We start from the raw sequence: 24,572 nt of genomic DNA, 5'->3' as shown, positions 1-24,572 counted from the left end.
GAACATTGTATTTTTGGGAATACAAAAGTATCTGGCACCAACAAGGGAAAATTCACAATGCCAAGCATCTTATTTTTAATTTTTCTATCTTACTTTCCTTTTTCTTATCATTACATCTTCAGCTATTTTCAATAAGGGCTAAGTGATACATGTGTATCAGTGCTTATGAAATGGAAAAGCTCTGTGATAATTTTTCACCACTCTCATGTTTGTTTCACTTTATCTGGAGTGTAACGGAGAGATCGAGAAATGGAAAACGGGAGGCTGCCACATCCCTCGTGATTGGGGGGGAGTTTCCTCGCCTATAAAATATAACTCACAGAGTTACTGTACATATCGAATAAAGCATTTCTGTGAAGGCCTTAGTAATACTAAGAGCTGTGTACATTTATTTTCACTACCATGGCCAACTATACTTAGGCAGTAGAAGGAAGAAAGGATGAGATAATAGAGGTAAAAAAATAAAGAGAGAGAGAAACAACTGAAGAAGGTGTTCTCGAGTGGTTTCTACCCACTCAAAAATACACTGAAAATCAGCTTTAAAAAAATAGAAGAGTGAGCCTCTGCTTTTCCCATTCCACTCAACCTCGACCCCCAGTCCACATACCAAAGAACCCCCCCTGCCAGTGACACAGAGCCATTTGTTAACACAGAGCAAATACTGTTTATTGCAGACTTTCCAGCTGACTCATGTGAAAAGGCACTATGAAAATTAATGACTCTAGATAATCTCTCTAAATGGGTTTATGTTAAAATATACAACATTCTTACATAACATCTGTTTTATATATGTGAAATAATATAACATTTAATGACAAAAATCGTGTTTTCAAAAATAACATTTGTTGAAGGTTAAGTATCTTTCTTTTCTATGTCTAGAATCTTTCACAGGATTAACATATGTGTAAATTGTTTCTTATTACCAGAAAAACTTGACACAGATACACATAAAATGGCCCCAATCTCCTTTTAACTATTAATATCAATATTCAGAACTGAGACCTTCATTAAGCAAAATACTGTAACTCACACCAATGCAGGCTACTCCCTGTGACATATTCTGAATACATATGACCTCTTTTCCACTTGTGCTTTCTCATATATAAGAACACAGAGTAGATGATAAGCAGAATATAAGCTAAATCAAAATACGAGCTGTACACGGAATCGTCATCAACAGAGCCATGACCAAGGGGCTCGGGAATGCTCTGTAGGTTTGTCTTCGCATGTCCAAGGCCTTGCTGTATTTTACAGTTCATTAAATGTTTTAATTTTTTAAAAAGTGTTGGCATTAAGAACTTTAAATAAATGGAAATATTCAATCACTGACTATGTCAAACAAGAGACCCAAGTAAGCAGAGGCTAGCCTGATGTACCACGCCCAGAACGGCAGGCACCACAGTCACGGGCAAAGCTGGAATTGGGAAGCGTCTGAATCACGGGCAGTATCTTTGTCCTGCTGCAATACGTAAAGTCACCGCCATTAAATATGCCTGCTTATACACTGAGATGAGGACGAAATAATTAATCTGATAAAGAAAACCTCACCTTTGGTAAACAAAATGTTTCCCAAGGTCAAAAATTCTATTTAAAAATTTCCTGTTTTAATAAAAATAATAATGGGCCCAGAAGCAAGTCCTCTACTTACTTATGGTTGTACTGTTATTTTATGGCGATAAATAAAGTATGCCAAGAGATTAAAAATCTGACATTCCCTTCATGGCTTCTTAAAACAAAGCACGTTGGAATAATGCCGGAAATTTACATGGAGTTTAAAAACAAAGAAAGAAAGAAGTTAGTGACTGCTTCCCTCGTCAAAAGATTCCACTCCTGAGTCACTGGCAGCGGCACTGATCTTCTCCTGCCGTCTTCGCATGATCTCTTGCAGCTCGGAGCTGCCGCTGCTGTCCTGGAAAACAAACACAATCGGGCAAGATGGTCACAGGTCTGTGCGGACAGCAGGGCACACACTCAGACAAGCTCAGGGTGACAGTCCTTGGTGCTTTCCTTCTCACATCTCTGGGGGGGGGGCACAAGGCTGCCCTTCATGTAAGTGATGCTTCTGGACGTCATTAACATATCACATTAATATGCTTTTTTCATTTGCATAGCACCTTAAGGCATTCATTCACTAGGGCTTTCATTTGGACATGATAAAGATAAGCCAATAATACATGTGCAGCTCTAGATTCCCTGGGAGAACGAGGATATACGGGCACAATAACACAGTAAGACGGAAAATTAACAAACAACCCTCACTGGCTCAAGAAGACACCCATCGTCCTTTAGGGGGACTCTAAATCAGGCCCGAAGACTGGGCTCCGAAGACACCAGGGCCCCCTCCGCACGGTCCTCTGACATCATGCCGGCTTCCCTCCTTTCCACGCCGTCCCGCACTCCCTGTGCACCCTCCTCACCCTGCTCTTACCAACGAAAGTATCTGGGAACACGGGTAAGTATTCTAAAGAGTGAACTAGATGTGAGGAAAGGGGGTGGTGGAAGGCGGCTGAGGAAGATGAAGAACCTCAGGTCCTCAGTCTCTGCCTCAGCTCACAGGCAGAGGAACAGGAGCGGGACCAGGAGAAGTGGGTAGGTAGTGAGGCAAACGACAACCACAGCGGGTCTGGACTAAAGGGGCCCGGCGGTGTGAGGGATATGGAACTTCTCATCATACCCTTAGGAAGTAATTCATATACGCGCAATAAAATTAGAATGTATTATAATGGTAGCAAAACTGCCTCAGAAAAGATATAATTCCTTATTCATATTCAATATGCAGAAAGCTATAGGGAAAATTTCCAAGGGAAACAGAATTTTCTCCTGATGAAGAATAGTTATAGGGTTGTATGCATGAAGCTATTTTACTCTGGGTTGACTACTGAGTTTATATAACATACCTGCTAGAGGTAATTATGTATCAGTTTCACCCCAGAGCCTATGTCCTTTCATTTGAGTCCAGGTATAATGTTCATGAAAGCTATTAATAGCTGTGAGACGTAACAGTTGGAAACTATTACCCCTACACAAAGCCCATTTTAAGTAGAGCAGGTATTGGAAACTTATGTCCAACCTAGAAAATATTTACTCTCCTGCTTCTCTACAGACAACTATGCCTGAAGAATTACTCTTCAGGGCTCCCTATATTCATGATCCCTATGTAATATTTTCCCTCTGACTATAAGGTGGGACCCCCTAAAAATAAAAATATCTTCTGGAGGACAAGCTGCCTTGTACAGGCTTTTCCCACTAGGTGAGTGTTCTAGGAACCCATCTGTATCAGTGTAGCAGCTGGCATTGTTGTGAGAGGCTGCATTTGGCTACAGTGAATTTTTTTTAAAAACTCTTTCAACACACTTGCCCATTTCATGATGGGTGATTTACAAGCACACCTGCCCACACTGCGCTGAGTGTTCAGCAGTTTTTGACCAAGAAACAGCATGACCCTTGTGACCCACCCTCCCTGTTCACCTGAAATTTCCCCAAGCAACTTCTATTTATTTGTTTCACTGGATGAAAAAAGTCCTCAAAGGGAGACATTTTGCAGATGTGGAAGAGGTGAAACACCAGCCAAAAACAAAAACAAACAAACAAACAAAAAACCCAAACAAATAGCAGAAGCACTAAAAGACATCAAAATCCACAGCTTCCAAAGCTGTTTAGAGCAGCATAAACAAAAAAGTCTCGATAGGTGTACTGCATCAAATGGAGAGTACTTGGAAGGGGCCTGAACTTTAAACATGAAGAATAAATACATAATTTTTTATAAGTAAATTCTGGGTTTTGGGGGTCCCCCCTTGTATTTAGATGTATAACAGGCCTAAGACACATCACTAGGGTTTTAAGACCTTATAACCTCTAACCTACTAGAATCTCCAAACTAAATATTAACAACAGGCAAGAGTTCCAACCTCTTAAGGCATTTACTCACACAGAGGTGAATGTCCTTTACTATGTCAAAATGAAAATTCCTACAGAAATAGCTAATGCATATAAAATGAGAACATTAGGTGTTCATTAAATGTCCAAAAGTATATGTCCAAGCTTCATGCACCAGCATTTATAACAAATTAATCACCCTCCAAGTGGTCACTAATGGTATCCAGGGACAAATTACAAAAGCTGATTCACATTTAATTCAGCTCTGCAGGAAAGGGAAATTGACCAATATGGACACAAACAGATGACTCTGGAGCTTTCAACGTGCAATCTGAGCTCTGGACAAACACAGAACACCACCTTAGCTTGGCAAGTCGTACCTCTAATGCAGCTTTTTGTACGGTGATTTGGTTAAAGACTCGGGCCCCTTCAGGGCAGACTGTCTTCAGTTCATCTTTATTGAGAGAGAAAAGTTGTGCACCATTTAATACTCCAAGACTATTGACAGTCCTGAAAAAAAAAAGGAAGGGAAAAGAAATAAAGCATTAAAAATACCATCTACAAAAAATTTCTGGTTCTGCTCTAACCTCTTTTCTAAGTGTTCCATATGCTGGAACTCATACAATGGTACCATAGTGCTCAGTCAGGACAATGACAAGGGATGTTTGTGATGATGACCCTGAGGCTATACAAGATGATTATAAAGTTTCAGAAAGGGACTGATTGGGTTTAGTATCATTATTGTTTAGGACCAATTCCTTGAAACTTGGTGTTTCATAAGAGAGAACTTTCTAGTAAGCAGGTAATTGACTAGCCAGTGTGTATCACTTTTCAGTCACGCTGGGCAAGCGAGTTTATCATATTCAAGTTCTCTTGAATATGTAGTAGTCAAATAGTTTGTATCAAAACACATAAGCTGAAAGGAGTTCATCATCACCATCACCAAACCAGCATTATAGGAAAGGTGGAGGGTCTTTTTTAAGAAAAAGGAGAAAAAATATAAAAAATATGAATAATAAATGGCCATAAAAAAGAGTGAAATCTTATCATTTGCTACAGCATGGGTGGACCTAGAGGGTATTACGCTAAGTGAAGTCAGTCAGTCAGGGAAAGACTAATGAGTTCACTTGCACGCAGAATCTAAAGAACAATATAAATGAACAAACAAATCAAAAACAGACTCAGAGATACAGAGAACAGACTGATGGCTGGTTGGGGGACTGGGGAAAAGGTGAAGAGGTTGCAAAGTACAGACTGGTAGTTACAAAACAGGCACAAGGATGTAAAGCACAGCACAGGGAGTCCCGTCAATAATACTGTAGTAACCATGCATGGTGCCAGTGTGGTACTGCAAATACTGGGGGATCACTTCACAAAGTATATGCTTATCTAACCACTGTGATATCTACCTGAGACTAATCAAAATAATATTGAATGTCAACTGTAATTGAAAAAAGTTTAAAAACTGCCCTGGCCGGTATGGCTCAGTTGGCTGGGCACTGTCCCATGAACCAAAAGGTCTTGGGTTCAATTCCCAGTCAGGGCACATGCCTGGGTTGTGGGTTTAGTAGCCAGTTCAGGGGTGGGGCATATAAGAGGCAACTGATTGATGTTTCTCTCTCACATCAATGTTTCTCTCCTTCTCTCTCTTCCCTCTTTCTCTCTCTCTAAAAGAAACAGAAAAAAATGTCCTTTGGTGAAGACTAAATAAAAAAATAATAAATAAATAAATAAATAAATAAATAAATGAGGGTGTGTAAAGACAACTAAAACCAACTGGAGAAAGTCTTAAAAAAACATAAGCTATTAACAAAACTATAGGTAAACTAGAAACTTCACAATGGGTTTACTAAAGGAAAAGCCCTATTAGATCATGGTCTATGAGGGGTATTATCTATTTTTTATTTGCCTGGAATCTATATCCTGCAGTAGAAGGAAGGGTTCTGCTACATGTCCCGCAGGGTTAGGGGAGTCCAGCTAAGACCAGGCCTATGCTGTGTGGCCTGAGGAGGGAGACGGAAAGCTACGGTCCCAAAGCTACTGACAGTCCACTGAGGGGACCAACGATGAACAGGCGCCACCATTTAGAAAATGCAGTGCCATTGAAGAACAGTTAGTTCTGCTTCTTCCAGTTCTTTTTTATAGCTACAATCATTTCCTGAGCACGAAACACAGGCAGTCTGGGCTCTCGCATTTCTAAAGAGTCATTTGTGACATCACAGTGGCCAAACCGCAAACAACGTTCGTTTGCCCACGACACTGTAAAGTATTCCCAGAGACTCACACAGGGTTGAACCCCTTCGACTGTAACCACATCTTCACGTCCTCCGGTGAGGAGTCGTAAGTGATGTTGACAACTGGCACGTTCTGCCGTGGCACGTGGAACTTCTTCTGGGCAGCGCTCCGGCCAATGGTCAGTCTGTGGATGAGCTCATCCTGCACCTCCTCCATCTGGGATTTCCTGCCTGCACACCAACATGGAGCAGGTTATTTTTGAAAACTCCTAACAAATCTCACTCTCTCCAGAACGCCAATGCCAGTAACCCACAGGACTTACATGGGGTGGAAGGGTTGCTGGAACTAGTGTTCCAACCATCTTTCCTTGCTTTCATCCTCACTCAGTATAAATTCCATGATCAATTATTAAAACCGCTCGCTACCTCGTCTTCTATCTCTTCATTGTATTCACTTGGCAAAACCCCAGCCTTTGTTCAATGTACCTTTTTGCTCATTCTGGGCTGTACCCGCACACTGAGTGTAACACAACAGTGCTGACTGACCTCATGTTAAATTCATGGATACGAAGCCCAACTGGGTTGTTAATGCTCTCTTCCCATCACACTACATTTTCTGAGGCCAGGGGTCTGCACTGGGTGAATTTGACCCCAGGGGACATCAGGCAATGGCTGGAGACACTTTTGGATGTCACAGCTGGGGCAGGAGGGAAAGGATACCACTATTACGTAGTGGTTAGAGGCCTGGGATGCACAGAACACTCTACAATGCCCAGGTCAGTCTCCTGCAACAGAACTACCCAGCCCCAAATGTCAAATAGGGCTCCAGTTGAGAAACCCTGTCCTAGGCCATATCATTGCCCACTGTTACACAAGTGTTTAATATCTTCTTTGTCTGCAAACCTCCAAGACCCATTCCCTTATCCTTGCCCTAAGATGATGATCTCACTCTCCTAATTTCCAAGGAAAAAAAAAAAGTTAGAAGAAAATCTCTATAAGTACTAGTGGCCGCTGTCCTCAGCCCCCAGCACTTGACCCCTCCTTCCCAGTACTGTTTCCACGCTCCTCAGCCAGGCTCTGCATGAGCACTAGCCCCCATGTCCTCAATTTAATACTGTGACAGTAATGTCTCCCCTACTTATCCTATGTTATCAATTTTCCTTTTACTGAATCATTTCATCAGCCTGCAAAGATGCTATTATTTTGTTATTATTTCTCTAGCCTCTAAATAAGCCCTTTCTTGACAACATGCCCCCTCCCACCTACTGCCCATTTCTCTGCTCCCCTTTTAGCAAAACTCTGTGAAAAGCAGTCTATACAGGCTAACTCCAACTCCCGTTCTCCAGTTTTCTATTAGATTTGTTGTAATTAGGCCTTTGGCCCCTCCTTCCACTACACTTCACTAGACTCAATGGTCAGTCCCCAGTCCTTGTCTCATTTAACCTATGAGCAACATTTGAAGGTGATCCCCCTGCCCCCTTCTTCCTCCCCCCAAAACACTTGTGGCCTTCAGGACACCACTCTGTCCCGATTCCCCCCCCACCCCCGCTCCATCTCCCTGTTCTCTTCTTCTCAGTATCCGTTTCTTAATATTCTCATCTGCCCAGCCATGTAAGGTTCAAGTCCTTCAGGGCACAACCCTGGGACCTCTTCTCTGCCTGCACTCACTCCACCAATGACCACTGTGACTAGCCTCAAGGCTTTAAAAGCCATTTAAAAGCTAACGACTACCACCATTATTTCTCCAGTCCGGGCTGTGCCTCAGAACTTCAGATCCACATACACCGGCTGTCTACTTGATGCATTTACTCATTTCGGTGACTATTAGAGATCTCAAATATAACACATCTGTATGTGTGCTGCTCATCTTCTTCCTAAAGCTGGCTTTTATGCTAGACTTCCCAACTTCGAGAATGATGATTTTATTTTTCCAGTTTCTGTGGCAAAATACCATGGAGCTATGCTCTTCACTCCTTTTTCTTCATTCCTCTCTTAGTACAACAGTTGGAATTATCCTTTTAAAATATAAGTCAGCTATTGCAACCTTTCTCCAAACTTTCCCAGCAGATACAAATTACCCCCCAGAAAAGGCCCTCTGTGACCTCCAACTCCACTGCTCTCCCTAAGGCCCTCTATTCTCGCTCACCATGGCTTCTTTGGTGCTCTTCACACGTAGGAGCCTTTGCCTGCAATGCTTCCCCCCACACAGCCGCATGGTTCACGCCTCAGCCCCCTTTAGGTTTCCCCTTTTTAAAACTGCAACCTCCTCCCCAACTGCACTCCCCATCCACAGGCTTCATCATTCTCCAGGCCACTTAGTGCCTTCTAGTATTCACTACCAACTTAGACACCTATCTCCTTTCACCAAAATATGCAGCTGGGGTGAAAAGAAAGTTTTGCTGGTTTCATTTGCTTTGTCTGGAACAGTGTAGGGATTCAATAAATAACCCACGAACAAATGAATGAATGTATAAGGCATATTGAAATGCATTATTATCCAAGCCCTAAAATAACTAGATAAGAAAATGGCCAAAAGAGGAGAAGCGATGCGTCAAAACATCATCGTTAATTATTGGCAGAATGTACTAGAACTGGTTTTTCTGATTCAGTCATTTTATGGCCAAAGTCATCAAAACTACCTTTGTTTGATTTACCAACCATGCTTCTCCTCCATTTATTTTATGCTTAAGAAAAAGACGTATATATGGACATATCTTTATGAGAAAATGGGGAGGAAATAAAAGTACGGGAAGGGGGCTAGTATGTGTGTATTTAAAAAACACACACACGCTCTCATGAATACATTATTTGTGTATCACCTTCAAGGATCACACAAAGACCCGATATGGTAATCCACTGAACTAACTTGGTATTTGACTACAACCAGGTCACTGGCAACTAAGGGAGCTTTTTTGTGACAACTGTACTGTGTTCTCCCCCACCCCCACCCCCTTCAGGGACAGTGTTTCAGAGAGAGTTTGGTGTCCTTGGGAAATAAGCAAAACTGTGTAAAAACTCATGTAGTGTTATTTCAGTCTAATTTTTTTAATGCTTTGAGTACTTAGGAAACTTTTTGAAGAAGTCATCAAAAGAAAATAGGAGAAAGGAGTGGAGGGCGGGAGAGAGGAAGGGAAGGAGAATGAGGAGGATAGAGTGGGGGAGAGGAGCGTTACTGACTGCCACAGCTAAGTAATACACTACGTGCATTTCATCTGCTAACTCTTTTAAGTCACTACATCACACCGCCATACAGCATGTGAGTGCATCTGAAAAGAACAAGAGAAAAATGATCACTTCACTAGAAGATTTCTTTTCTGATCAACTGACATAGCCACTGCAGGGTCATCTGCCGTCCACAGCATAATCATCTTCCAGGGAGCACAAAACCTCTGACAATGTGCTCCCGGCTTTTGGTTTCCATACGCAGTGTTCCAGTACACAACAACAAACCAGACCAACTTTACACCTCTTTCTAAAATAACACTTCTGATTACAAAAGATTAAACTCAAATAATAAGGTCTAACATTTCAAAGAAAATGGAAGAAATACAAAACAACTAAAGCGCTGACATTCTTCAGAAGTGAAGAGAGGGAAACCTTTTTGAATCCTGCAATAAATCAGTGTGAAAAGCTTGCATGACTCAGCTCCAAGCAGATACTTTGAATAGGCAACCACAGTGACACTTGAGCGAAAGGAGTCTGGCTCTTGCTCCTTGTTACATTTAAAAGACAGCGTGTTGACTTTCTTCCTTGTTCATTGCTATTTGGTAACATTTTTATGAGTGAGGATTCACTGTACAGTTCTTTCCATTTTATTTTTATCACCAGTCTAGGCAGTAAGCAGAAAATCTAGATATACAGGCAAATTCTGAGAGAAATATGGCTACCAGTAACATGTATATCTGGTTCTGAAGGCTGCTGAGAAGTGCCAACATTCCCTCAGAAAATAAAATGTTCTCCAAAAGTGCTCAAGAAAAAGCTATCAAAAATACTTGTTTTATTAAAAATGTATATTTATTTAATGTCAAACTATACTTCTGAGGTAGCTTTAAAAGAAACTTTATGTAAGTAAATGCAAAATTTTATTATTTTAAGGAAATAAGTACATGTGTTAATTTGGGGAGAGATAGTGTATTTTATATACCAATGTCACTCTTTCACTTATGAAAAACAGACTTGAAGATTGTGAGTCACAATTATCAGGAGAGTTCTCTATCTTTAAAGTATTCTAACTATGCCTCTTTCCCATTAGGTTATTCTCAGTTCCTTAGATGAGAACAAAGAACAAACTGTCCCGCTCCGCAGACTGTCCGAATGTGGGCTGGCCACTGCTGAACTCTGATCCCACGCCTGGAAAGCGGGCCCGTGTCAGTGATTACGGTGCTGACGGATCAAAAGAGGGAAATGTTCTAAACTCGTGTTAAGAATGAAGAAAGAACAGCAATTTCTAACAGGGAACTTTTTTCCATCAGGAAATCAATGAAAACATTTACAGAACTTTCTCATCACCAAAGAATGTCTTTAGTAGCTGAAAAAATAAAAACATCTTTTAAAAATATATACATACATATTTTTTAAATTTAGTAACATATCCTTATACACACACACACTCTCATACACAAAGAGACACGTACACAGTAGTTTTTGCTGCACAGAGTTCATTGTTTTTCCAAAAGTTCATTTTTCCGTTAGTTTTTGTTTTTGATAAGGTGAAGATCTAGGTAAGAAAGTGATTTTAAATTGGCTACCCCTTGGGAGAGAGTAATCTACAGAGTAGGCTTACATTTCACGTATTTAACCAGAATTTCTAGAATAATTAAATAGTAATAGTTTCAGTGTTCTCTTTAGTTCTATTTTAATTTATCTAAAATGACCACAACTGAATAGAAGTGGCTAGGATTTACGGAGTTGAGAAAAACAGTAGGATAAAATGACAGTAAAAGATTCAATCATTTGGTTTTCAACTTGAATCTTAAGCATTAAATCTCACCTATAAATTTAATAGTTCAATATATGTATCTGGATGTCAGATGAGATTTGATATGAAGACAAATTTAGGAGACATTCCTTTTCCACCGGTACAGATGGTATGGAAACAAAGGGAATAGATCTAGAGCAAAAGTGTGTTTATGGAGAAAGGAACCCAGAACTGAGTGCCAGGAGAGGCCATACTGAATGAATGATGTCCTTCTCTCTCTCTCTCTCTCTCTCTCTCTCTCTCTCTCTCTCTCTCTCTCTCTCTCCCTCACACACACACACACACACACACACACACTTTATATCCTTTTATCATAGTGAGGAAACACCTTCTTGGCTCTAGTTTTCCAAGAATTTTTATATATTAAGTATAGGTAAAACAAAGTAATTCTGTAATATTTTTTTAAATAATTTAAAGATTTTTTTTAAAAACTGTGTCACTGAATTGTAACTCAAGTGTGCCTTTTACACACTAGGCTTAAAAGACTTGTTTCAATATTGCCTGTCTCGAACCCACTGTCACAACACACACAGGCCTCTGACCCGAGGCCAGGCTGTCGACAGCTCGGTCTGCGGCGAGTGCTGTGATTTACAAATCAAACACACCAGCTATACACAATAAGGAAAAAAAATAAAAATTCTCCTAGAATCATCCTCAGTTGTCAAATTATCTCCACTGCTATTCCCAGTACTACAAAGGATAATCCAAAGCTGGCCATAGTGCCTTTTTTTTTCTTTATTTAAATCTGATTTTCATAGAAACCATTCATATAAAAATCCAGTTTAAATTTATAAAAGAATAAAGTTGAAATCTAAATTATTGGGTTGCCCAAAAAGTTCCTTTCGTTTCTTTCCGTATGATGGCTCTAGTAGCACTTAGTTGTCTTTAACTTCATTCACAACAATTTTGTTAGAATGTATTGTGACAGCTGTCATATCAGCCTGCATTTTTAAAAAAAAATCAAAATTGGTGAATTTTTGTGTAGCTATTTTAATATTGAGAATGGAAAAAATAAGCAACATCTTCGGCATATTATGCTTTATCATTTCAAGAAAGGTAAAAATGCAATTGAAACACACACAAAAAAGATTTGTGCAGTATAGGAGAAAGTGCTATGACTGATCAAATGTGTCAAAAGTGGTTTGTGAAGTTTCATATTGGATATTTCTCGCCGGACGATGCTCCACAATCAAGTAGACTAACTGAAGTTGCTAGCAATCAAACTGAGGTATTCATTGAGAACAATCAATGTTCTACCATGTGGGAGACAGCCGACATTCTCAAAATATCCAAATTAATAAAGTTATTGGTGAAAATAAAATACATATCTTTTATTTTACCAAAAAAAAAAAAAAAACCCCACTGAATGGACTTTTTGGCCAAGCCAATGCATAAAATCTGAATTTGGAGAGCAAATCTGAAACTCCTACTGGCAGAGCGATCATATTAAGTTAGTGTCCTTGTGTGTGTATACCTGTAAGAACAGCAAGTGTGAGGAAGAGGAGCAGCAGAACTATGAGCAGATATCAGCAAAGATTTACTGACTGCTTATAATGTGTCACATTGGTCAAAATCAGTCAGCACTTTTCAACCTCAGCACCAGTGACATTTTAGGTCAGATAATCCTGTTGGGGGATGGGCAGTGTCCTGTTCATTCTAAGACACTGCTAAACCTCCCTGAATTCTACCAATTGTATTAGATGCTAGTAGCATCTACCTGACTGTGATCAAAATTTGTCTCCAGACAATACCAAATGTCCCCGGGGGAAGAGAGGTAAAATCACCCTGATTTTACAACTGATCAATTGAGAACAACTGATCTAAATGCTGTCTGTATATGCATTATCTTTGAATCTTCATAATTGTCCTGTGACATAGAAACCATTATCCCCCCCTTTTTGGACATGAAAGTATAGAGGATTATTAAATTGTTAAAGATCCCACAGCCAGGAAATGATACGTCACTACGCACACTCAAGTATGTCTAGCTCCAAAGTCTTCATTCAGCCAGCACAATGTGCTGGAATAAGTGTAGAAATACACACACTGGAGAACAGAGAAACTTCCTGTTTCTGAGAATTACTTGGAGGATAAAAACTAGGTGGTCTGTGCACTCTATCAAGTATCATGCACATATAAAGGACTATTATTCATATTTAATAATAGTAGCAGCAAAGCCGATAATAAACAATATTTTACTTAGTAGTGCTTTTAATTTGATAAACAAACTGTGATTTGTTTTTTGGGGGGGGTGTGGGGGCGGTGGTCTTTGCCTCCCTGGGAAACTTACGGTCCACAGGAAGTTGTTTGTGTCTCTGGCTATCTCGCACAATACTGCCACCACTGTCGCTGGAGCTGCTGTTCTGTCGGGTAACGTTTGCCGGGACCTTTGACACAGGAACAGGTGCTGGAGTAGTTGGTGGAAGGGGCACAGGGACAGGAATCGGTGTTGGAGGAGGAGATGGAGCAGAGGGAGGGTCAGTTGTTCTTGGACCATACTCCATCCTTTGTTTCTATAAAAATATAAACAATTAATTTAAAATTGTAAGCTTACAAACTAACCCAGGAACACAAATTATACTTTGACAGTACATTTTTAGCTATTTATCTGTAAACTTACTTGCAATCCATAGCAAATTTATGCATGTATGTGCACACACACACACACACACACACATCTCCAATCCCACATGGTATAACAATCACTAAAAATCAAGTTTTAAATATTCTATGTATTTGTTCAAAAGCAAAGTGTACATTAAGGAGTAAAAGGGATATACCAATAGCAAATAGTAGGGTTAATAACAGTAGCAAATGTCAAGAAAACTGAATTTGAACTTGGAATCACATACAACCAAGGTAGGTCAGAAGATTTCTGATTATTTTATAATTTCCACTAATAAAAACTTCTAATTGCACTGAAAGTCTAAATATCAATATCATTAAGCATTACTTATTCCTTACTGTAAATGTACGATACACTGAAACATGTTTAATATTGTTTCTAAGCAATTTGTTAAGAAGGGCAATATTTCAGTTGATAAAAAGACTTTGCTTTACAGTAAACAAGTAATTTAAAAATGTCATTAACTTATTCAAGTCATAATCCTTTGTGCTATCAGCCTAATGCTAATTTATTAACATGGGATATTTCCTTGTTAAAGTGGGAATGCTGTGGATGGACAGTGGTGAGGGCAATGGTATGGTCTACGTAAATAATGGTGACTGAAACTCAAAAACATATTAAAAGAAGGCTGTGTGGGGATCTGTGTTAAAAAAGGTGTATATGATAGAATACACAATAACTTTCAGTTATTTAATTAAATCACTATAGGGCATTATAAAAGAGTATTTATGTATATTCCCTCTTAAACCACACACAAAAGTTAAAACTTTAAACAAAATAATTTTAACTAATAGAAAACTGCATTGTAACAAGTTCCAAATTCTCAAAAGGCACTTTTTTGTTTTTGGTAACATCATAGATACAGAGCAATGGACTTACTATAATTTGGGTAAAGTTTAGATTCTGCACTCACATAATTTTAGTTATTCTAAATCCAGAATTAGCAGATCAAATGCAAAAAGCAGGCCTTTTGTTAATCTGGTCCTTGGGTTAGAACAGTAGTGTTTATTTTTAATTTCTAAATTGGCCCAAATATAAGATAATGGTGACTTTAAATGAGGCCTCCCCAATTTCCACAGAGATCAAAAACATAAACACCACACACAAATACCACTTTTAATTAAATCACTGCTCAAAAAACAACACACCAACCATCATCACAGTCGCCTTCACAGCAAATGAGTAACACCTGTGGAAACCAGCGTGCGCAGCATCTGGGTTCTTTTCTGCTGTCTCTTTAAAAGCTACCCCTCACCAGGCAGTGGCTGGAGAAGGTGAGAAGGGTGTAACAGCAAGGATGAAAGCAGAACAGAGAGAAGTGTTGATAATGTTGCTAGGCTTTGGAAGGGGGAAAGAGAGAGGCGGGAGGGAAGGGAAGAGACAGGGGGTTGGGGTTCATGGAGCAAGCAATGGAGCTGGATGGGGGAGAAGCAGAAATTGCTGACCCCTCACCACTCAAAGGCTCAGAAAGATTTCTAATATAGTAAAAAAAAGTTTATTACTACGATTACTCCCCACGAAACAGTGTTCCTATATTTGGGCCAATAAAATATTTAAAGCCATCAAAATACAGCAAACATCACCACAACGGAATACTTAGCACACACCAAATTCATCTGATTAAAATATATGCAATGTTCCTTGACAGGAATGTCTTTTGCACATAATTACATGAAGGGTTCCTGAATTCTCACAATGGGATTTCAAAAATGTCAGAGTTTAAATTGCTGTTTTTGAAGCTTAAACTAACAAAAAAAAATGCTACCAGCTCTGCACTGCATGATGAGATTCATACTTTCTGCTTTCATGAAAACAACAGCAATTAGTGTTTTGCTATCCATCAAATAACACTGTGAAATACTGGGCACACCGTGCCGTACTGTCCCAGTCAGGCCTGCAGACGGGCTCCCCAGCTCTTCGGGGCCTCCTTCTGTTCTCCTGTCCTTGCTGGATGGTGCAGCTTTCTCAGGGTAACCTACCAGAACCCTGGGCTTAAATTTTGTGTGTGTGTGTGTGTATACATACACACATGCATATTTGATTAAGGTACAGAGAACTATGAAAATCGTTTCATAAATTACACCATAAATTTTATTTACTTGCATATTTTCCCTCTTTTTTGATCCTCTGTTCATGCCTCAAGCTTCAAAACCCTGAAATACAAAGCGGGGGAAAATGCCTCCCGCAAATCATTACACACTCTTCTGAAATGACAACCGAGTCAGCTTTCCTTTAGAAACCGACTTGTCATTCATAGTGTGGAGGACACAGAACCGCTTGGGCCCTGCAACCCACATTGCCGTGTCCCTCCCTGTGCTCCCCACTGCCCTTTCCCGAGTTCTGCCCAGCGCACTGCTCTTCCATTCAGTGCTTCTGTCTCTCGGCTAGTTTTGTTGGAGGTAGAGAACTGATGACTCCAACGTTCCCTCAGTTTATGGAAAGTTCTGGGGAGCAGAACTGCGCCCTGTACTTTCTCCTCCTGCGCCCAGGGCACTGAAACTTCAAAGCCAAAAAGGAAATCTTAATTCTCCCCAGTATGCCCAGGAATTGCTCATTATCAGCACCAAAAGGCCCTGTCCCTACAAAGCCTTCAGTTCAGACAAACTGCAATGACTGGTCAGCTTGATGTGACCTATTTTTACACCACAACTGTCACTTCCCAACTCTTGTCTTTCGTCTCCCACAAATATATTATAAAATTTTGCTGAAAACAAAATCTGTCTTTTTCTCTGTAATAAGTCAGAATTACTAACATCCAAGGAAAATTTACATTCCTATTGGTAAGTAAGTCTGAATGAGTCACTTTTCTTCAGCCACTAAAGCGCCATAAAAATTCTCCAGGATTAAAGAAAGTCATTTAGAGATAAGCTCCTGATTCCTGCAAGACACTGCCTCATGGGGAAATTATGCAAGCAAGCCCAACAAAGCCATTAAAGTTGAACTGTTCTTAAAAATTTAAGCTACACATTTTTCATTTAAATTTGGTCTCTTTGGGACTCTGCAGTGAAAAGTAGGCACAGCTGGGACATTTGGAGGGTGTTAAGTCCAGAAATTGAATACAAAAATTATATTAAGAGAAGTGCCACGAGGGAAGAAATGTGGGTTACCTCTGACAGCTCACCAAGTAATTGCTATTAGGAAAATGGAGCAAATCACATCAAATGAAAAAATTAACACGGAAGATGGAACTAAAATAATATCAATTATAATTCACATCAAATATCAGAAAATGTTAGCAAATTAGCTTTTGACAGTAAAATTACATGCCCAGAAATCAACCAGTGAAGAAGCTTGTAAATATATAATTAATTCCCATCACTCTTATCTAGCCATGGAAAACTAATTATATAGACTCACAGGACAGTGTTAACAGTATAGAGTATTTCTGTAGCTATTTGTGTATTAGAGTATTATGCTTTTAAAATATTAAGTACAGGTTCACCTTATTCTTTCATCTGATAAAGGAAATCATAGAGTACATTAAATGTAAGACTAATTTTTCTATAAAGCTGATTTCACAAAAGGAAATACATATTTATGTTTTAGTGAGCTTTAGTTTTGAATGTGTAAGCCATCAAAACAGGAAATTTTATAATTCTGTACATGTGCATGTTGAGCAGTGATTTATATATGTGTTCGTATACAGGGGTGGGCAAAAGCAGGTTTACAGTTGTAATACAAATAACTAATACAATAAGTAATAAACAATAATACAAGAAACTCTGTTTTGTGTACTCACAACTGTAAACCTGCTTTCGCCCACCCCTGTCCAGATACATAGAATTTATTTGTCAACATGTGAGGCAACATAAAAGTAACCATCCTTTTCTAAAAACCATACCTCTAATTAACAGATGAGTAGAGTACTCTGAGCTTATTTTAAAACATTTTTAAATAACTGAAGATTAGCAGCTGGTCTGCTGGAATGAACCTAAAGGCATTTCACTGAAGTGGTCACTCTGCCCAGCAGTATCTGACTGTCTGGACTGAGCTTGAAAAAGAGCATTAGAAACATTCATAGCAGGAAATTAGTAGAGCTAGTGGTTTAGTAAAAATAGTTCCACTTTTAATTTAGGACTATTTATACATGTATATAGAAAATAACAACATTTTATATCTAGACTGAATTGTAGAGATCAACTGAACCCTTTCATTTCGCAGCAGAGCAAATTGGAGCACAGAAAAATAAAACGCTTTCCTGAAGGTCACACAGCTGGTTAGTGGCAGAACCAGGACTAGAATCCTTGTCTACCAATACCTACAGTGGAGCTTCTCCCACAGTATCATAACATCTTAGCACTAAGAAATAGAGAAGACAGGAAAATTTCTATTGCATTCACAGGACCATAACATCCAGACACTCATAATGATTTATATCTTCATAGAGTCAGAATACCTACAATAATAATAAGCACACAGACTTACTAATTAATAGTGAATGCAGACTTCTTTAATGAAACCTTTGAGCGTATTAGAAATAATGAAGGACTGGTCTCTGCTCTTGGCATACTGCATGGGAATCTATATGGGCACAAGGGGAACTCTAGCAGATGAACAGTCGCAGGGCTAGAGATCTGGGAATCGAGTCAAAAGAAATACGGGAAATTGGATGTAGCACGTAGACTTCGGGTGGGGACAAAGCACCCTGGATGTCCATCTGTCACAGCTAAAATACTACAAAGCCCTGCTATGTTCAACAACAATATTTTTATCAAAAGATATGCCATTCACCTTCATTTCTCCATAATCTCTCATAAGCATTTACTTCCTTTCCCTGTGGTTTCGTTCAATATTTTTTATGTTCCATATCTTTCATAAATTCTTTATCCGCTCCCTCCCTTTTATTTTTATAACTTTGGTAAAGCCGCAGGGGAAACACATTAGGTGGGAATGGCTGTCTTTACCAAGCTGTTAAAAATCACTCCAAAGGTGAGGATATTAAATAGGCTGATTCTGAGGGACATCAGGTGGCAATTCAACACCTCTTCACCACTGGTGCAGGCAGTAGCACCCCTGCCATCGAGAGACAATCTCTAACGGAAGAGTGTGAACAACAGGCAGGGGCCGCTCCTGTGGCCTCCCCATGGGAGCTGCCACTGCTTGTACACACTGCTGCTTCCCAGGAAGGCGACATAGGGTAAGAAGGTAAGAGTTACTGGGTGACACAGATGCCCCAGGATAATAGTTTACACCTGATTTCCTTATTCCTACCGTTCACAAAATGTCTATATTCTAAGTGAATTACGATTGGAATTATTTTCCTAAATTATAAAAAATTAAATTGAAATCCAAAAAAACAGATGCAACAAGGCAAAAAATCCAATTCCGAGGATGGTGATTAATCAAATCAACCATTTATCACGGTACAATGCATGGTAAAGCTATTCTGAGAAGATATCCCTTTAAGCACTCATACAGCCAAAACCCACATGTCTATACAAAATGAGATGACAATCTTTTCCAAGAACTGTTCCCATACTGGCTGACTACCTCAGAGCCTGGGCTGTCGGAGCATTCCGCAGGCCTGGGTCCCAGTCCTGGCTGCACACAGCTGTGGGCGAGTTACTTCTCAGTGCCTTCATTTCCTCGGATACTAAATGTGCCTCCTCCTCAAGGCGGTGGTGGGTATTAAAGGGATTAGTGTTTGTGAAGTGCTGACACCATGCCAGGGGCCCAGCACGAGCACTGGCCACGGGCACCGCCCACCTCGGAGTGCGATGTCACTGCTCTCTGTGAACGTGAAGGAAGCTTAGGCAATGAATCGTAAGGGATCATTGTATGGTACAACACAGGGATGGAAACTGTTTTGGGAAGAAGTTTCTTTAAATTTCTTCTAAATGTTGCTATCACTGGAAGGAAGAGACGGGGGAAAAGTGTGTCGGCCGTTCCTGAGGAGCGTGAGGGTCACTGTTCCTGATGCACAAGCACAGAAAGGACAGCAGGCTTTCAGGGAGGAATGCTCGGGGCCAGGCTTTCTGTCGTCCTTTTCACCAAGTGTGAGATGCCAGCGTTCCATAAATATCTGCGGCACGAATGAATGAGGACATGACTAACATAGAATTGCCTTTGACATGTTTGTAATCCAGGGGCGTTCTATAGGTCAGGGTGTTGGGATCACTGGAATGAATCTACACAAATCTGTATTGTCAATCTGAAGTAAGCTGCAGGACTTTTTGTGAAGATGCTGTAGATAAAGGCATCTGGTAACACTGTTAGAGATGTAAAATAATTGACATGTATTTCCAAGGATGTTTTTTTCTTTCCCATCTTGGTCTATCTACTCATTTTGTATGTGTGCATGCGTGTGTGTTATGTTGGCTTTCAGAATAGAAATCCTTTTACAGTAATATTTATGCCAGATAGCAGAGAGCAGATTGTCAAACTTGCTTATTAAAATTTTACAAGATTCTGGTGGTTTTATTGGGCTCAGCCCCAAAATTTTCAGGAGGCGATTAAAAAAGTAGATTATTTTTAAGACCCAGGCCCTCACACTACATACACAGACACACCCCTCAAGCTTCTATACACAGTTCCACACACACAGCTCCTTCAGAGTTGCATCCAGAAATTTTCAGAAGACAGTCAGATAGTGTTGAAATATTTAAAAGGGAGAAACCCAAACAGGCAATCCCCATGGTTTTTATTTACATAAAGTAGCAAAACAAACTCCTGAAACTTGTGACACTTTTCTTGGTTGTGCCAAAATTGACAAAAATATAAGATGAGGCTCTGTTCAAAAAAGGAGGGACAGATTTCACGTTCTCACAAAGTATTCACTCTACCTATGATACGTATTAGTAGTTATGGTTCAGTTTTAAACAGAAGCAACCTTTAAACAGAAAAGTCAACTACGGCTCAAACCAGGAATCAAAATTGAAGAAAAAGACAGGCCTAATAGTAAACATGAAAAGGTTAAGAGAGGTTAAACTCCTTAGGAAATCTTGGGGTGGGGGAGAATACTTAGAATTTACATAATTTGCAAGTTTTAGATATTTTATCAAAGTTTGGCCATTTCTAGCAACTATGCACACAAGCAGAAATAAGCTTGGGATAATTGTTTTTAACACCTAAAATATAAACTCTTGACTTCTGTTCACATACAGCAACCGGTGATACCATTTGTGAATAGTGTCTTTTAGAGTCCACCATGAGTTAAATATTAAGAACGGTCTACAGAGCTCAAAGGGGATATACTCCATTACTGTTCTTGGCACACATTTCAAGCATACACCCTTCAACACTGTTGAAGGAATTCAGTCAAAACCTCTATAGGAAAGAACGTGAAGAATTAACATTTATAAACCAAACAGAAGCCTCTATTATGTCAGGTAACCACATCTCAAAGTCAGAAAAATAAGAACTTAAGAAAGGAAAAGGTATTAAAACCAGGTTAGAGAATGCACTTCAAAAATCCACAGGAAATGGAGTAGACCATACCTTGAATAACTCAAACTCCTTCTTTGGCATCAACAGCTAATGACAAATAATGAACATAAAATAAGTACATAACATAGATGCACATGAGGCCAGCCAAAACATGAGCACAGCAAACAGAATTTCCATAGCCATCCCTTTAAGTTATAAAGCTATATAAATTTTACTAATTTTTTCCTTTAAACATTTGTTTGATTCTTGGATTCTATAAGGCCAAAGTCGATGTGGATAATAGCAGGACCTTACCAGCTGTGAGAGCCATGAGGAGCCAGAAGTACTTAAATGAGTGGTCACCGCAGCAAATGACCACAAGCCTAGGTTCGGACTTGCTGCATTTTACTGAGCCTATGTATGGAAATGAACTATTTCACAGCACATTCTATGTAGCTTCTACTCAGATTTATGTGGTCAGATATAATCTCTTGCTCAAGATTCTGAAAATTAAAAGAATTCTTCCTGGGACATGAGAGAGAAGCCACCACAGGTTCAGAGGCTATATACATGGGACAGTCCATCCATTCTGTCTCTGCTGGCAGATCTGACTCTACAGAGATCCTATAGAGCAAAAATCTGCATACTTTAATAGCGAGTGAATTCAGATGTTCGGGTAAATGAGAGAACCAGAATCACTTAAATTCTGGAAATCTGACTCAAGAATTTTTCAGTGATCAAGAAGGGAAAACCTGATCCATGCAACCTATATCATAAGTACATTTTAATGTTAAAATCAAGAGGGGGAAAATAAATAAATACTCAGGTGTAAGGTGAGATAAGTGCAAGTTCAAGGTTGGCCAGGGGCAGAACATTCAAGAGAATGAGGACAAAGGCTGGGGAAGGTGAACTGCTGGATCCTCCAGCCCCTGTCTCAGCGCTACTGTCTAACAAGAAGCAGCCAGTGAACAGGAGGGCTATGGGTAAGAAAGAAGAGGCAGAAATGCTGTTTCTTCAAATGTCAGAAACATTGCAGAATGAAAAAAAACAGCATTCAGAGAAACACTCATTTATTGGCAAACATGTTGAGTAAATCCTAAAGATTCAAACCATAAAACATATGTATAATTCATCCCCATGTCTCTCACCTGGCCCTGAAATATCCTAGGAAAAAAACTGTATAAATTGCATGGCCAGTTAACTCTCAAAATGATTAACACACAAAATGTATTTAAATCCTAGTTGAGTGATGAATTTTAAAATTTGTTAAACTTAAATTTTGCTCAAAAATAATTACCTGTATCGTATGTGTGTATGGTGGGTCAGCACGCCCTAATCCAGACTCTGTAGGTCTCACAATATCCAAAATGTTATTTGGCACAAATCCAGAGTCTCCACTTGCATTTCGAACTTTCCACCACTGCTTCCTATCATCAAGAATCTGTCATTAGGCAAGAAAATAAAGATGTCATTTCTGTACGAAAACCAATCTATAGAGGAAGTTCAATTTTTATTCCTAAACCAAAAAACTTTAACTTCTATTAAGTTGACTTAGCATAAACATGTTGAGGGATGGATGATTCCTAGGAATTACACTAGGAATTACAATTATTAGTATAGCAAAGGTATGGTACCACTATCATGAATCCAGCCAAGGCCTATGCTACCTAACACAGATGTGTATTTGCAATATATCTGAACTATTTATAGATAACTAAGATGATTCGCTTGGAAATGTCTACATGTTGACTCTATCCTTGGAAAAGGAAGAGTACAAAATCTTCCTTTTTTTTTCAACAAAACCTGCTGTGATTATCCCACATTATATTTAAAAAAGATGAACATTCCCTTATAAACTAAGAAAAGATACTTAGGTGTCATGGTAGATTATTCCCACAACCATTAGCTCATTCAGGTGCTGGGTATATTTGTGCCAAGGTACTACGATAGAAAGAAGGACAATGTTTTCTCTTATTAAAATATTACGGTACAAACTGACAGTGGCCAGAGGGGAGGGGGAAGGAGGATAACCTGGGACAGAAGGGGAAGGGTCAAGTCAAGGAGCATGCATAAAGCACCCGTGGACAAAGACGACAGGGGAGATGACTAAATGTGGGGGGTGGGGGTGGGTAGGGCAGGGGAGAATAATGGGGGAGACATGGGGACAACTTTAATTGAACAACAATAAAAAATTAAAAATAAAACAAATGTACGTATGTAAAAAATATTATGGTACATCTACACGTGAACTGATAAATAATCTTCATTCCAAACTGAATAAAGCCTGGAAGGGGGAAGAAGGCAAAGTAAGCCAGCAAACCCAGCTCTCCCCGCCTCTCTCCACGCCCAGCCACACCCTGGAAACGACTGACCAACACCACACAGAGCAGCTTCCCCTCCTAAACGGATGCATTTATCTGTAACATGCTCTACCCTTGGTAAAATAAAGTAATGCTGAAGAAGTATTTCTTCATCTCAACATTTCTTTGAGAAAGATTTAGATACAAACCAAAAGAGGAATATAATAAATCCACTTTAGTAAGAGTACATAAAGGTAAAATTCTATTACCTCTAAAACATCATCTTTTAGAACTGAGAGCTCACTGTTGTTCCTGGCCACAAAGTCATACTTGGATTTGGCATATTTCTTGGGTTGTGCTACAAGTGGATCATAATTCCTATAAAAAGAAAGAAAAATGATTATTCTACTAGCTCTTCCTGAAGGTTGAAAGCAGAAGTAAAACACTAAGGCAAGTGAATTCCTACCAGGAAACATTCTGATAAACTATTTTGATAGTAGTTTAGTTTTATTATATTTTATGGAATATAAAAACTAAAAAAACCTTTGGGGTTCTTACTAGTAAAATGAACAAAATATGGCTAAGGAAAAAATAAATAATGCAAATCACAAAGCTAGGTGGTACGAAGCCAAATCTAGAATGAAAGTCTATGAATTCTTTAACCACTAAACATACATTCTAGATATCACTTTGTTAATTAGCTTCTCTACCATAAAGAACTAGGATGAAGATCAATGTTAGCATTTTGCGTAAGATTAAAGGAGACTGAAGATAGAGTCCATAGTGGTAAAATAAATTATAAGTTGATTTCACTAATTCAAGCAATACGTTCAATTTATTAACCAAAGATATATTTAGAAATTGTGACTGTTAATTTTTAGGAAAGCTTCATCCAGCTATTTAAACTGCAAGGGAATGTATGGGTTAATCACAAACCAATAATTAATTCCTGATTAGTTAATTAATCTAATTAATTAATTAATTCACTATAAACTTATTTTAATAGGAAGGACATGTCTAAGAGTTCTATATTTCAAAAATAAAAAACTTTCTTAAAAAACAAATACTTCTGTTAATCATTAAATTACCATTAATATATTTAACAACATAATTAAAATACTTTTATATATAATACAATAAAATCTAAAATATATCAACAGTGAACTAATATTTTTTCATTTTAACTATGTAAA

General features: G+C 39.0%; 1 protein-coding gene and 1 non-coding gene across 5 annotated transcripts in view; both read right to left on the bottom strand.

The window, feature by feature from the left end:
• Positions 1–644: 644 nt before the first annotated feature.
• The window catches only part of EPS8 (epidermal growth factor receptor pathway substrate 8), a 162,143-nt gene continuing 138,215 nt past the window's right edge, over positions 645–24,572 (bottom strand). For all 4 annotated transcript variants that reach the window (XM_045829797.1, XM_045829800.1, XM_045829798.1 and 1 more), the window contains exons 16-21: positions 23,649–23,757; positions 22,377–22,520; positions 13,379–13,601; positions 6,161–6,341; positions 4,257–4,386; positions 645–1,909 (exon numbers count right to left, since the gene is read on the bottom strand). In XM_045829797.1, the coding sequence (XP_045685753.1) occupies positions 1,796–1,909; positions 4,257–4,386; positions 6,161–6,341; positions 13,379–13,601; positions 22,377–22,520; positions 23,649–23,757 (901 nt within the window). In that variant the 3' untranslated portion in view covers positions 645–1,795. The remainder of the gene's footprint in view (positions 1,910–4,256; positions 4,387–6,160; positions 6,342–13,378; positions 13,602–22,376; positions 22,521–23,648; positions 23,758–24,572) is intronic.
• Positions 11,518–11,672, bottom strand: LOC123813150. The gene has a single exon (XR_006784663.1). It is a non-coding gene; the product is annotated as a small Cajal body-specific RNA 1 (non-coding RNA).

The sequence above is a fragment of the Phyllostomus hastatus genome, unplaced genomic scaffold (genome assembly GCF_019186645.2).
Source record: "Phyllostomus hastatus isolate PE091 unplaced genomic scaffold, TTU_PhHast_1.1 phas_scaffold_93, whole genome shotgun sequence".
In the NCBI taxonomy this organism is placed as follows: Eukaryota; Metazoa; Chordata; class Mammalia; order Chiroptera; family Phyllostomidae; genus Phyllostomus; species Phyllostomus hastatus.
The sequence above is the reverse complement of the archived record's forward strand: the minus strand, read 5'-3'. Positions and strand labels throughout refer to the sequence as shown.